The 13071-nt window shown below is 46.3% G+C and overlaps 1 protein-coding gene across 1 annotated transcript in view; it reads right to left on the bottom strand.

The window, feature by feature from the left end:
• Positions 1–8450, bottom strand: part of SLC36A2 (solute carrier family 36 member 2) — a 28572-nt gene extending 20122 nt beyond the window's left edge. Inside the window, exons 1-4 of the mRNA XM_055429764.2 lie at positions 8220–8450; positions 3924–4014; positions 3241–3329; positions 2612–2707 (exon numbers count right to left, since the gene is read on the bottom strand). Of these exons, the coding sequence (XP_055285739.2) occupies positions 2612–2707; positions 3241–3329; positions 3924–4014; positions 8220–8383 (440 nt within the window). The 5' untranslated portion in view covers positions 8384–8450. The remainder of the gene's footprint in view (positions 1–2611; positions 2708–3240; positions 3330–3923; positions 4015–8219) is intronic.
• Positions 8451–13071: the final 4621 nt, after the last annotated feature.

Raw genomic sequence — 13071 nt, 5'->3', positions numbered from 1 at the left:
CTTCCTGATTGCAGCCATGAAATTAAAAGATGCTTACTCCTTGGAAGGAAAGTTATGACCAACCTTGATAGTATATTAAAAAGCAGAGACATTACTTTGCCAACCAAGGTCCGTCTAGTCAAGGCTATGGTTTTTCCCGTGGTCATGTATGGATGTGAGTGTTGCACTGTGAAGAAAGCTGTTCGCCGAAGAATTGATGCTTTTGAACTGTGGTGTTGGAGAAGACTCTTGAGAGTCCCTTGGACTGCAAGGAGATCCAACCAGTCCATTCTAAAGAAGATCAATCCTGGGTGTTCATTGGAAGGACTGATGCTAAAGCTGAAACTCCAATACTTTGGCCACCTCATGAGACGAGTTGACTCACTGGAATAGACTCTGATGCTGGGAAAGGTTGGGGGCGGGAGGAAAAGGGGACGACAGAGAATGAGATGGCTGGATGGCATCACCGACTCTGTGGACATGAGTTTGAGTGAACTCCGGGAGTTGGTGATGGATAGGGAGGCCTGGCATGCTGTGATTCATGGGGTCGCGGAGAGTCGGACACGACTGAGCGACTGAACTGAACTGAACTGAATATACTGAAGGTATTTAGTAGTATATATCTGTTGAATAATCAGAAAATGAATATGAGATAGAGGGTGGTATATGGTCCAGGAGGCTTTATTAATAAATTTATTTTTAAGATGGAGATATAGGAACACATTTCAACATTGGGAGGAAGAATTCATAGTTCAAAAAGAAGTTCAGGTTATAGGAGAAGAGATAATTAATGGAGTGGTGTTCCTAAATAAAGCAGGAAAATCTACCTTACATGCTCAACAATGAGTTGAAGATCTGAGGAGTTTCGACAGACAAAAGCCTCCTCTTGGGTTACACAGTTGGGAAAATCCTGGTACTTATCCCATAGCCTTTCTAGTCTGCTTGTAGACTGAATTTATAATGCAATGTGTGAAGGGGCTTTGGGTCAAGAGAGGCACCAGACCCATGATGCTCATGGGCAAGGCACACCTCAGGTAGTGCAGTTTGGAGTATCACAGTTCAAAAGAGACTTTGATAATCTAGAGATGTGCAGAAAAGAGTAGAGAAGATGGGGAGAGGTCTGAAAATGAAGACAAAAGAGTAGATAGTCCAAAGTTCCAGGGAACAGAGGCTTCCCAGGTGGCTCAGCAGTAAAGAATCCACCTGCAATGCAGGAGACATGGGTTTGATCCCAGGCAAGGTCCCCTGAAGGAGGGCATGGCAACCCACTCCAGTATTCTTGCTTGGGAAATCCCATGGACAGAGGAGCCTGGTGGGCTACAGTCCATGGGGTTGCAAAGAATTGGACACGACTTAGTGACTAAACAAGAAAAACCGGGGGACAGAAGGTACTGATTTTCTACCATCTCTGAAAGCAAAAAAAGTGGGAGTTGCAGGAGGAAGACTTGAGCTCACCAAGGAATCAATGTCTTGGTTTTTTGGTTTATTTTCTTCTCATTATATACTTTCTCCCTAAGAGACCTTTTCTGTCCCCTGGCTTCAAAGCTAATGACTTTCATTCAGTGTCTCCTGCATGAAGATAGATTCAAACCTATACACGTAACTACCCACTTGATGCAACTGCTCGTATATCCAAAACAGTAGTCACCAGAAGTCTACCTTGGCACTTCCCTTCCCCCACAACCCTAAGATCCAAATAATGACCAAATTCACTTTTCTCCATTCCCACTGCCACCAGCCTGGACCCAGCCTTCACTGTCACCTGCCACCAGGATGTTGTCAACAGCCCCTTCATGGGGCTAAGTATACTTTTGCTTCCTTACAATTTATTCTCCTTAAAGAAGCCAGATAGATCTTTAGATAATGCAAATATGATTAAAACAGGAAAGCCTCTGAGTAAAACCCTCCAAAGGTTTCTTAGTTGCTTTTAAGAAAAGAACAAGACCTTAAAGAGGGTCTAAAATGTAGACCTTGATAAGGCCCTGGGTCTTCAGCATCATCTCCCTATCTGCCAGCAAGCCACCTGGTCTTTCTTTACCCTGAAACTGTCATATTCTCCCTCTTGCTTTAGGACCTTCATATTTTGGTCCTTTTCCTGGAAGGCCCCTCAGACCCTGCCCACTTTCCCCTAGGTAATTCCTTATTCCCAAGAATGCCTTTTAGCAGACCTAATCTCAACTGTTTCTTCCTAGGAAGTCTACCTGAACCCACATACCTCTTCTTACCTGCTTGGGAGCAACTAGTACTTCCTTCCTTCATGGTACTTGTCCCAGTGACTATTAAGTAACTTGTGTCTTAAACTGTTTAAGATCTGTGTTTCCCACTGGACTATGGATTCTGCAAGGGCAAAGCTTTGTTTGCCTGGTTTTCCACGGTATTTCTGGGGCCTGGTAGGCAGCTTCAACTAAATAAATGTGGTTTAATAAAAAAATGAATGAAATTAAAGTTGGACAGCAAAGGAATGAGCACTCTGTATATATATAAGGAATAAGGCTGGATCAGGCAGATTGCCACTGAACTCCTTTCATGTAAAGTTCACTGTTCTGTATCACATGAGCCAACTTTGCAGGGAAGAGGGAAGCCCTGACAGTCACATGTTCTTCATACTTTGGGCAAAGCAAGAATAAGATACCTTCCCCAGTGTGCGTGGTTCCGGAGCCAGGCACTGGGGTTGGCTTCTAGTCCATGCATCACTGTATCCCCATAGTCCATAAAGGGCTTATTGAACCTGCAGAAGAGAGTGCATATAGTTACCAGGAGGCAGTTTAACCTAAGATCACATACTGAAAAGTCAGGAGACACATAGCAAGGCAGAACCCAGCTGGAATGGAAAGAACACTGGGGCAGACACCCAAGTTCTAGTTCAGACTTTCGACACCTGGTGGTATTTCCTTGATGGCTTGTTTTCCTTACCTGTCAGTCGGGGCGGTGACTACATAACAAGGGTAATAACACATATATTGCATGGGTACAGGTGTTCTCATGTCCATGATTCTACTGGATCCTCATGACAATTCTCTGAGGCATGGTTAGGCATGGATTGTTTATGTCCAATTTACAGAAGAGCCAAGTGGATAAGCACAATGGTCTGATTGAGATCAGCTAATGAGTCACATGGCAGAGCCTCCTTAGGTCCCTGCCCCAAATGCTTTTCTTTTTTTCTGGGCCTTGTTGAAGGAAATTAAGAAGTGAAATCTTATTACGTGGGATGTTTCTGAGAACCAAGTACTGAGGGAGTTAACAAGATGCTGTTTTCCTTACCTGTGGCAGAAGCGCCGGGCACACCTGATCAGGATGTGCATACAGTGGCAGGAGATGAGGCCCATGGCCAGCAAACTGAGTGGGCCCATCTGGAGGATGGGCCAAGGGGCAAGGGAAGAGAGGAGAGAATGAGTTTGTGAATAACACGGAGAGGAGAGATTCGGTAGCGCAGATCATATTCAGGAATCAGAGAACTTTCTAGCAAACTGGTTTGCAAGCCCTTTTTAGCAGAAACACTTATTCTTTCTTTTTTCTTTCTTGAAGTATAGTTGGCTTACAATATTATGTATTCTTTCAAATGTGATCTCAAGTAGTACTCCAATAAAGTGCAAAAAGCAATTACAATGAGGTGCTGTGGTGGGAGTAAGGGACTCTGAATTCTGATCCTTGTGGGTTCTGAGTGTCCCTGAGAGCTAGTGCTTTATAGAGCATAGTTGGAAAACAAGCTATGGTCTAACCCTAGCATTGCACAAGGGAGGAAACTGACACCTGGACTGTAGACAACTGACTCACTGAGGCCACTCAAAGTCTGTGGCAGAGCCAGAAGTCAAACCCAGTTTCGATGTCTAGACTCCAAGTTGCTTTTCAGAAAGATTGCTCACTGTAGGCCACTGTAGACCCTGTCCTGCTACTCCCAGCTACTATCCAGTTGTACTGGGCCCACCTTCAGCAGCCCCTCTTACCAGGATGCCTGCATTCTTCATAGCCAGTGGGAGTCCCAGGACCCCTGTGCCTATGTTACCTTTCACCAGGTGAACCAAGGTCTGGAATGCTCTAAAGTAGAGGAAAAAGACATGAGCATGTGGGTGCGCAGAGGTGAGGCAATCCAACAGGCATCCCATCCCAGCATGCCATGCCTGAGTTGAACTGGTCCATAAGTAGACTCCTGTCTGTATCTCAGTCCCCATAGCCTTTTCTGGCACTCTGGGTCTCATGTAGGGTGACAAAGCATCCCAGTTTACCCTGAACTATCCTGGTTTTAGGGGCTTCTCTGGTGGCTCAGACAGTAAAGTATCTGCCTACAATGCGGGAGACCCGGGTTCAATCCTGGGTTGGGAAGATCTCCTGGAGAAGGAAATGGCAACCCACTCCGGTATTCTTGCCTGGAAAATCCCATGGATGGAGGAACCTGGTAGGCTACAGTCCATGGGGTTGCAAAGAGTCGGACACGACTGAGCGACTTCACTTTCTTTCTGGTGACTCAGTGGTAAACAATCTGCCTGTAGTGCAGGAGACTCGTGTTTGATCCCTGGGTTGGGAAGATCCCCTGGAGGAGGGCATGGCAACCCACTTCAGTATTCTTGCCTGGAGAATCCCATGGACAGAGGAGCCTGGCGGGCTACAGTCCATGGGGTCGCAGAATCAGACATGACTGAAGTGACTTAGCATGCATGCATTGGTTTTAACAGCTCACACTTAATATACGCCATTAGAACACTTACTATAATATATAACAGACATTATGCTAAGGATTTCATGCATTATCTCATTTAATCTTCTTGTGATGATGAGGAAGTAGGTTATTACCTTTATTTTGCAGATGAGGAAACTGAGGAATAGAGATTTTTTTTTTAATAGACTTATCTAAGGATGTGTGCGTGCTAAGTTGTTTCAGTTGAGTCCAACTCTCTGTGACCCTGTGGACTATCTAAGGATATTCTGGGTATATATACCCAGAAACTGTCTCAGAGTCTCTGTTCTTCACCCCACTTCTACTGGGCTGTCTCCAGGAAAGGAGTTCAGATAGATGAGTTAAAGAGACAGCCCCATTTCATAATCAAGGGAACTAAGGCTCAGAGAGCACCCATGGTCACAGCACCGTTAGCAGATACAGAATTGAACTCAGAGGAAAGGGGAAAGGGGAGGCAGCAGAAAGAAATCATGTGACTTCTGGTAAAGAAATAAAGTGACTTGGGTCTCCAGGTGGGTATCTGCTGGGACAGGGTAATTTAGGCTTTGGGCTCCAGAGGGATTTTTTTTCACCTCAGGCCAGGATATCAAACTGGGGAATAGCAAGTCTCCTCCCACCTCCAACAGAAACAAAACCCAAATTTCAGAACTTTCTTTAAGATAGATGTGAAGGTGGTCCAGAAGACAAGGTCTAAACCATCAGGGAGAAACATATACTCTCTTTGATGGTGAATTAACAACCTATCTTCACACCTCTTTGTACTTAGACCAGGTTAAACTGAGTATCATGTTTACAAGTTGAGAAACTTTAGCACTTTCCCATGAGAGCCTTCCAGTAAGGAGACTTACTACGCAAAACAGCAGAGGTACTCTGGAAAAAGCCTAGTCTCTGGGGTTGGACATATCAGGGATTAAAACCCAAGGCTGGACTTCCATGGTAGTCTATTGCTTAAGACTCCATGCTTCCACTGAATGGGGGGCTTGGGTTCAATCCCTGGTTGGGGAACCAAGATCCCAACCAGATCTTGGTGTACATAGCTTGGCCAAAACCAAACAAACAAACAAAAAACCAAGGGCTACTATTTAACTAGCTGTGTTATCACGGGCAACATGTCTGCTTTGCTAAGCCTCTGTAAATATTAGCAGGAATGGTATTTTTGAAAGACCTGTCCCAAACACCTGTATCTTTATATTAATCTCTGAATCCTCTAGCTTCCTGAGAAATTGCCCATTGACTTGATAAGGGTTAAAGAGAAAAACTGCAGGGGAAAGAGGGTGGGAGAGTCTTTGCATGCTTTTCTCTCACCCTGTGGGTGTCAACATCGCTGACAGAGCACTGCACCCCACGGTTCTCCAATGATGGGTTTGTTTGGCAACCACGGTCAACGGGTCACTTGGAAATTTCTATCTAAAGGACTTAGGAAATCGGAATTTAACTTTAGACCACTCAGGCAACTTAATAATGTAGTGAACTGGGCAAAGCACTGGGCTGGGAGGCAGGAGACCTGGGTGCTAGTCCTAGCTACTTCGGTGACTCTGGAACATCATTATAGTTGTGGCAGTCAGCTTGCAGGCACTGCACGTGGGGGCTTCCTCCATGATGTCCTTTGCAGCCAACCTGGGAGGAGCTGACTGTATTTCACAGGGGAGAGCCTAGAGTACTGAGAAGTTCTATCACTTGCTCTGGCTGCTAAGTAGCTAAAGTGGGAATTCAAACCCAGGTGAATGTTCTTCACAGGTACCATACTTACTTGACCTGTTTATTACCTCCCTCCAAACCAGAAGCAAGTTCTGACTTGCTTTATATTTTTGATTCTTACATAGTTAAAATTACCATTAAACTATGTTTTAGTTCAGAAGATAAGAGTTAACTGGTTCCCTCAAGGTCTCTGATTGAGAAATACCCCACCTCAGGGACTTCCAACCAGTCCATCCTAAAGGAGATCAGTCCTGGGTATTCATTGGAAGGACTGATATTGAAGCTGAAACTCCAATACTCTGGCCACCTGATGCGAAGAGCTGACTCACTGGAAAAGACCCTGATGCTGGGAAAGATTGAGGGCAGGAGGAGAAGGGGATGACAGAGGAAGAGATGGTTGAATGGCATCACCGACTCAATGGACATGGGTTTGGGTAGACTCTGGCAGTTGGCAACGGACAGGGAGGCCTGGCGTGCAGCGGTTCATGGGGTCGCAAAGAGTGGGACATGACAGAATGACTGAACTGAACTGAACAGGGACTTCCCTGGTGGTCTGGTGGTTAAGACTCTTTGCTTCCAATTAGAGGCTTGCAGGTTCAATCCCTGGTTGAGGAACTAAGGTCTCATATGTCCCATGGTGTGGAAAAAATTTTTTAAATAATAAAATCTCTGAAATACCCCACTTCAGCAGTGGATGGTCCCAAGTCCTGAAGGGCTCACTCTCAGGATTGTGAATTCTTAGCAATTCCCAGGACTAGTCCTAGGGCAAGTGAACCATGCCATAATGTCGGTCATTGTGTCCATCCCTGAATCGTCCTGCAGGGTGTCATGGGAGCAGCTTTGTCTGCCCCTTTATCATAACTTCTCCCTCTTTGCTGTACACTGTCCCCCTAACCCTACAACATTCAACCTTTCAGATTTAATTTCCACAGCCACCCTCCTTAAATTCACATTGCCAGCAATGTATCCCTGTTTTGCATATGGGGATAAACTGAGGTTTTGAAAAAGAAGGAGCAGACCTTCTTGGATGCATATGTCCTTTCTACTATATCGACAGGGTCAATGTTTTCTTCATAAAGCTGCAGGATCTTTACCACCATGCCCATCAGCCACTAGCCATGCTGCTTAGCAGAAGGGTGGAGAGGAAGTGAGCTGGAGCCTGTAGCTTGGCTTCCCTGCTTTGAGTATATCCCTCCTTGTCATGGTTTGAAAGCCTCACCAGAGATCTCCCATTCCCTCCACACAGACCCAGGAAGGTGGAAGAAACCAGACTCTTCTACATACTGTGCTTCTGATGTTGTCATTGCAGTTCTCAATTGAAATAGAGGCCAGGTAACTGCAGGGAGGAGGCAATGCTTGATTGTCTGTGGTTTTAGCTCAAGCGTCACCTTCTACACCCAGAAGCTGGGGATTCTGCCACCCTCCCAGACATTATCAGGGCCAGCCAGAAGCAAAACTGATTCCAGGGCTACACTTCAATAAAAATAAAATAAACTGACTTTAGGGCTGTACTTCAGTTAAAAACAAGCAAGCAAGCAAACAAACAAACAAACAAACAGACTCTAGGGCCAGCACTGGATTCCAGCCCCCACCCTACCAATGAGCCAGGGCGTGGCCTGGGGTAAGCTACCTTAGTTTCCCCATATGCATGTGTTGGGGGGTAGATCACTATATCCTGAGGGCTTTCTGACAGTCTCCCCTCCTGCCCCTTTAAGTTCTCAAGTTGACTCAGCCTCCGACTGCATTTCTTGCAGCCTTGGTCTCCCCATGTGCACGATAGGTTGGGGGTCAACACCCCTCTCGGGGTTCTTGCCACTGTAAGCTTCCAGACTGGAAGGCATAAATGGAGATGGCAGTAAAGAGCACTCACGTTATGCCCTTGGTCGTCTCCAAGCCGGGTGACTCGGAAGGGCTTCCATCCAAGAAATCAGAGTCCTTGTTCGGCAGCTTCTTGGCACTTTCAGGAGGGGACCTGAAGTCCAGATTGAGGTCAACTGCTTCCTGAGGAGCCCTGGCACTCTTTGCCATGGACATGGCTGTTCAGAAAGAGAGGGCTCCCGGTGATGGAGGGGGTCAGCACTGAGCAGGAAGGTGTCCAGTCAGGTGCAAAACCCCAGCTCTGCGGTTGTGCCTTTTTGCAGGCTCTGGCCAAGCGGGAAAGAGGCCCCGCCCACCTCCCCCAGAGGGTGTGCCTCCTGCCTGAAGAAGCCCCATAGAAGAGGAACAATCCCCAGACTGAGGAGGAAAGGAAGGGAGGGGAGGGGTCTGGGAAGGGAGTCATCCCTGCTTACCTAACAACAGCAGTGGCAACAGCAACTACGATACTGATCATTTTGATGACTAATATTTATTAAGCATTTCTCTAAGGGACAGATGCTCTTCTAAGCGCTTTCCCTATATTTTCTTACTTAGTCCTATAAATTAAATAGTGAGGAAATCAGGCTCTGAACTAAAAGGATCTGCCTAAGGTCACATACGGAGAAGGCAATGGCAAGCCACTCCAGTACTCTTGCCTAGAAAATCCCATGGACAGAGGAGCCTGGTGGGCTACAGTCCATGGGGTCGCTACTAGTCGGACAAGACTGAGCAACTTCACTTTCACTTTTCACTTTCACACGTTGGAGAAGGAAATGGCAACCCACTCCAGTGTTCTTGCCTGGAGAATCCCAGGGATGGGTCGCACAGAGTCGGACACGACTGAAGTGACTTAGCACTTAGCAAGGTCACATAACTAAAAAAGTGACAGAGTAGGGATGAGAGCTCAATGCATCCATTCAGTTTTTTAGCCAATAACCTATGTCTACTTCCAAGAGAACACCAACCCTCCTCCACCTCCACAGGGGCAGGGCCCCACTTCCCATTGGCCGCATATCTGCTGTAAGGCATCCTTCTAGGAGCTCCCCTTTATTAAGCTGGAAAATAAAGGAGCCCCACTTACTCACCTCTAACTGCTTCTTAACTTTTGTGAGGCTTCAGGGAGAGAGGAGGATCCTTTTAGAAAGGATTGGAGAGGCAGAGATTCCTCAACCCCTAACCCAGCCCCATTTCACTGGATAGGACACTGGCCTCAGCTGAGGGAGTGAGTTGCCTAAAGTCACATGTGACCGTCAAAACAGAACTGTGCGGCTAAAGAAGGCTTTGGAGATTTCTCTAGTGTTCCATTCTCTGTCATTATCTCTGCTTCAGTGACAGACGAATGGGCCAAAATTTCCTCCTCCCTCAAAATTACAGCACTTTACTCAAGCCATACCATTCCCTACATAATTATCTCATGTGCCACGAGCTTTATTTAGGTGATCTTACAGGCAACTGGTAGCATCTGAAACAGATTTGTCTGGGTCCCTCCCTTACATGGGACCCTTTCCAAGGTCCTACATGCAATTTTGAATTTGTAATTTTGTGTTCTTTTTCTTAAAGAGGCTCTCTCCACTGGTAACTGCTACCCCAACCCGCCTCCCAGTGGTACACACTTCAGACTCCACAAAGCCTATCTACCTCTCTGGGTGGTAGCACTGTTATTTTGTTTTTACAGATGAGGAAACTGAGGCTTGGGGAAGTAAAGAATAGCTTGCCCACGGCCATGGCAAATCCTCAGCAGACCTCAAACTCTACCCTAGTCAGATCTTTCTGAAGCCTGAAGCTTTGACCACTGTACTGAACCTTTTGGATTGAATCCTGGCCCCACCCCTTCAAGTATCTTGCCCTGCATCAACAGAAACACTCACCATGGTTTGAGAAACATCCTCTGTTCACTCATCTGGCACTGTTACGTGGCAGTGTTCCTGGCCTGCGTGCAGGCAGGATGCACCCTCTGGTCTGCTCATTGTTGTTGTTCAGTCACCCAGTCATGTCTGACTCTTCGCGACCCCATGGACTGCAGCATGCCAGGCCTTCCTGTCTCTCATCATCTCCTGGAGTTTTCCCAAGTTCATGTCCATTGCATTGGTGATGCCATCCAGCCATCTCATCCTTCTGTCTTCAATCTTTCCCAGCATCAGCGTCTTTTCCAGTGAGTTGGCTGTTCTCATCAGGGGACCAAAGTATTGGAGCATCAGCATCAGTCCTTCCAGTGAATATTCAGGGTTGATTTCCTTTAGGATTGACTGGTTTGATCTCCTTGCTGTCCAAGGAACTCTCAAGTCTTCTCCAGCACCACAGTTTGAAAGTATCAATTCTAAGACACTCTGCCTTGTTTATTGGTCCAGCTCTCACAACCATATGGAAAGACCATAGCCTTGACTATATGGACCTTTGTTGGCAAAGGAATGTCTTTGCTTTTTAACACATTGTTTAGGTTTGTCATAGATTTCCTGCCAAGAAGCAACCGTTCTCTAATTTCATGGCTGTAGTCACCATCCATAGTGATTTTACAGCCCAAGATAGCACTGAGATTCCATAATGCGATTCTAATCTCAGATCTCATCCACCGATAGACCTTTGTTCTTGCTCAGGCCACAGGATCAGTAAGACTGTCAAGAACCTTGAGATGTTCAGATATAAGACTAGTTCCAGGGACTTCCCTGGTGGTCCAGTGGTTAGGACTCCATGCTTTCACTGTGCTGGCCCCATGTTCAATTCCTGGTCTTCAGCCAAGTAAGATCCCACAAGTTGTGCTGAGGCAAAAAAAAAAAAAAAATAGTTCTTTCTTTCCTCTCCAGGTTGTGAGAAGAACCCTGAGTTAATCTTCAAACTATTGAGAACAGGGCTGACTGAATAATCAGAATTTGGCTAGGCCCCTTCCCAGATATCATTGCCTAAAAGAAAACTTCCAGGGCACTGCCTGCAGACTTTCAACTTGTTGTACTAGCCATCAGCAGGCAAGAGGGACTCTTCCAGGATGAGATCCTCCAAAATACACCTTTCTAACACTGGCCCTGGAGAAGACAATGGCAACCCACTCCAGTACTCTTGCCTGGAAAATCCCATGGATGGAGGAGCCTGGTAGGCTGCAGTCCATGGGGTCGCTAGGAGTCGGACATGACTGAGCAACTTCACTTTCACTTTTCACTTTCATGCATTGGAGAAGGAAATGGCAACCCACTCCAGTATTCTTGCCTGGAGAATCCCAGGAATGGGGGAGCCTGGTGGGCTGCTGTCCATGGGGTCACACAGAGTCAGACACGACTGAAGCGACTTAGCAGCAGCAGCAGCAACACTGGCCCAGGCATGTGTAGCTCTGGCCTCCACTACAGCTCTACCATAAAGTTGGTGCCATCTTGGGAAAGGTACTGCTTCTCTTCCCTGCTTGGAGAAATAGGTTCTAGATTAGAGAGGAGGAACTGAGGATCCCAGGGTCTGGGCTTTTCATTTCCACTGGATGCTGAGATGCAAGCCCAGCTTCCCTTGGGTTGGGACCCACACAACTTAAGTGAGGACAGTCTAAACTGCTTGATGTCTCCATAGAGGGTGGAACAAATGGGATTTAAATAGTGAAAATTTTTTATGACCCTTTAGAGTAAACAGAGAACCTTTTTTCCAGTTTCTTATGGCAGCTTGGAAACTTGGAGTGTTCTCAGAATCATCTGGGGAGATAATAAAGCACACAGAGACCCAGACTTATTGAAGTAGGGAGAATTTGGGCCTTTCTATTTTTACCAAGTTCCCCAGGTGGTTCTCATACTGACCAGAGTTTGAGTTCCACTCAGGTGGTACAGTGGTAAAGAATCTGCCTGCCAATGCAGGAGATGCAAGAGATGTGGCTCATTCCAGTTCTACAAGGATTAGGCCATTAGCCAGTGCAATCGCCAACTGACAGTGCACCCTGAAGGAAATTCAGGAAGCATTCTGTGCTTTGACTTGGGTCTAGATACTTAAGATGCATATCTAAAGAATAATTTCAATAAACTCAGGTTCTTATATTTTCCCATCCAAATAAAAATACTAAAATTTTTAACTTGGAATGTGTATTTTTTGTGATTAGCAGTAGTCTTTTGATGTTTATGTTTTTTTCCTGCAGGAAAAACTCATATATCCTGGCTCTTCCTCCCTTATCTCGGTGGAGCAGTTCCTCAGAAATATCCGAGAGGCTGTCTTCTGGGTTGGAGTCCTCAGTAGGGTCCCAGAATCAAACTTAACTCACAACTTTGACATTGTGCATTTTTCTTTCAGTCGTCAGTTTTGGTGACCATGAAAGGATTCAGAGAAGGCTTTTCTCCTTGGACTGAACTCTATGACGGTTCAGAGTCTTGGTACTAGCAGAGGCCTCTCATGCCTGTCTGCCTCTTTGGTGTGTTCAGACAATTTGGGTAAAACTCTCCTGGATCTTGGATCTCCCATTATTGGCTGGTGATCCTGTTTTATTTGGTGGTGGATAAATTCCTCGCTGTGGGGAGCAGGTTTTGCTTGATCTTAGTTTTGGAAGCGGAGAAGGCAATGGCAAGCCACTCCAGTACTCTTGCCTAGAAAATCCCATGGATGGAGGAGCCTGGTGGGCTGCAGTCCATGGGGTCGCTAAGGGTCGGACATGACTGAGCGACTTCGCTTTCACTTTTCACTTTCCACTTTCACACATTGGAGAAGGAAATGGCAACCCACTCCAGTGTTCTTGCCTGGAGAATCCCAGGGACAGGGGAGCCTGGTGGGCTTCCGTGTATGGGGTCACACAGAGTTGGACACGACTGAAGTGACTTAGCAGCAGCAGCAGCAGTTTTGGAAGAGAACCTGGGTTGCCTCAGCTGAAAAACGCTGAGTAGGTTTAGACTGAGTGATTAGGTAGGAGACTG

This window comes from Moschus berezovskii, chromosome 8 (genome assembly GCF_049115385.1).
Source record: "Moschus berezovskii isolate FMDL1 chromosome 8, NW_MosBer_1.0, whole genome shotgun sequence".
Taxonomy (NCBI): domain Eukaryota; kingdom Metazoa; phylum Chordata; class Mammalia; order Artiodactyla; family Moschidae; genus Moschus; species Moschus berezovskii.
The sequence above is the reverse complement of the archived record's forward strand: the minus strand, read 5'-3'. Positions and strand labels throughout refer to the sequence as shown.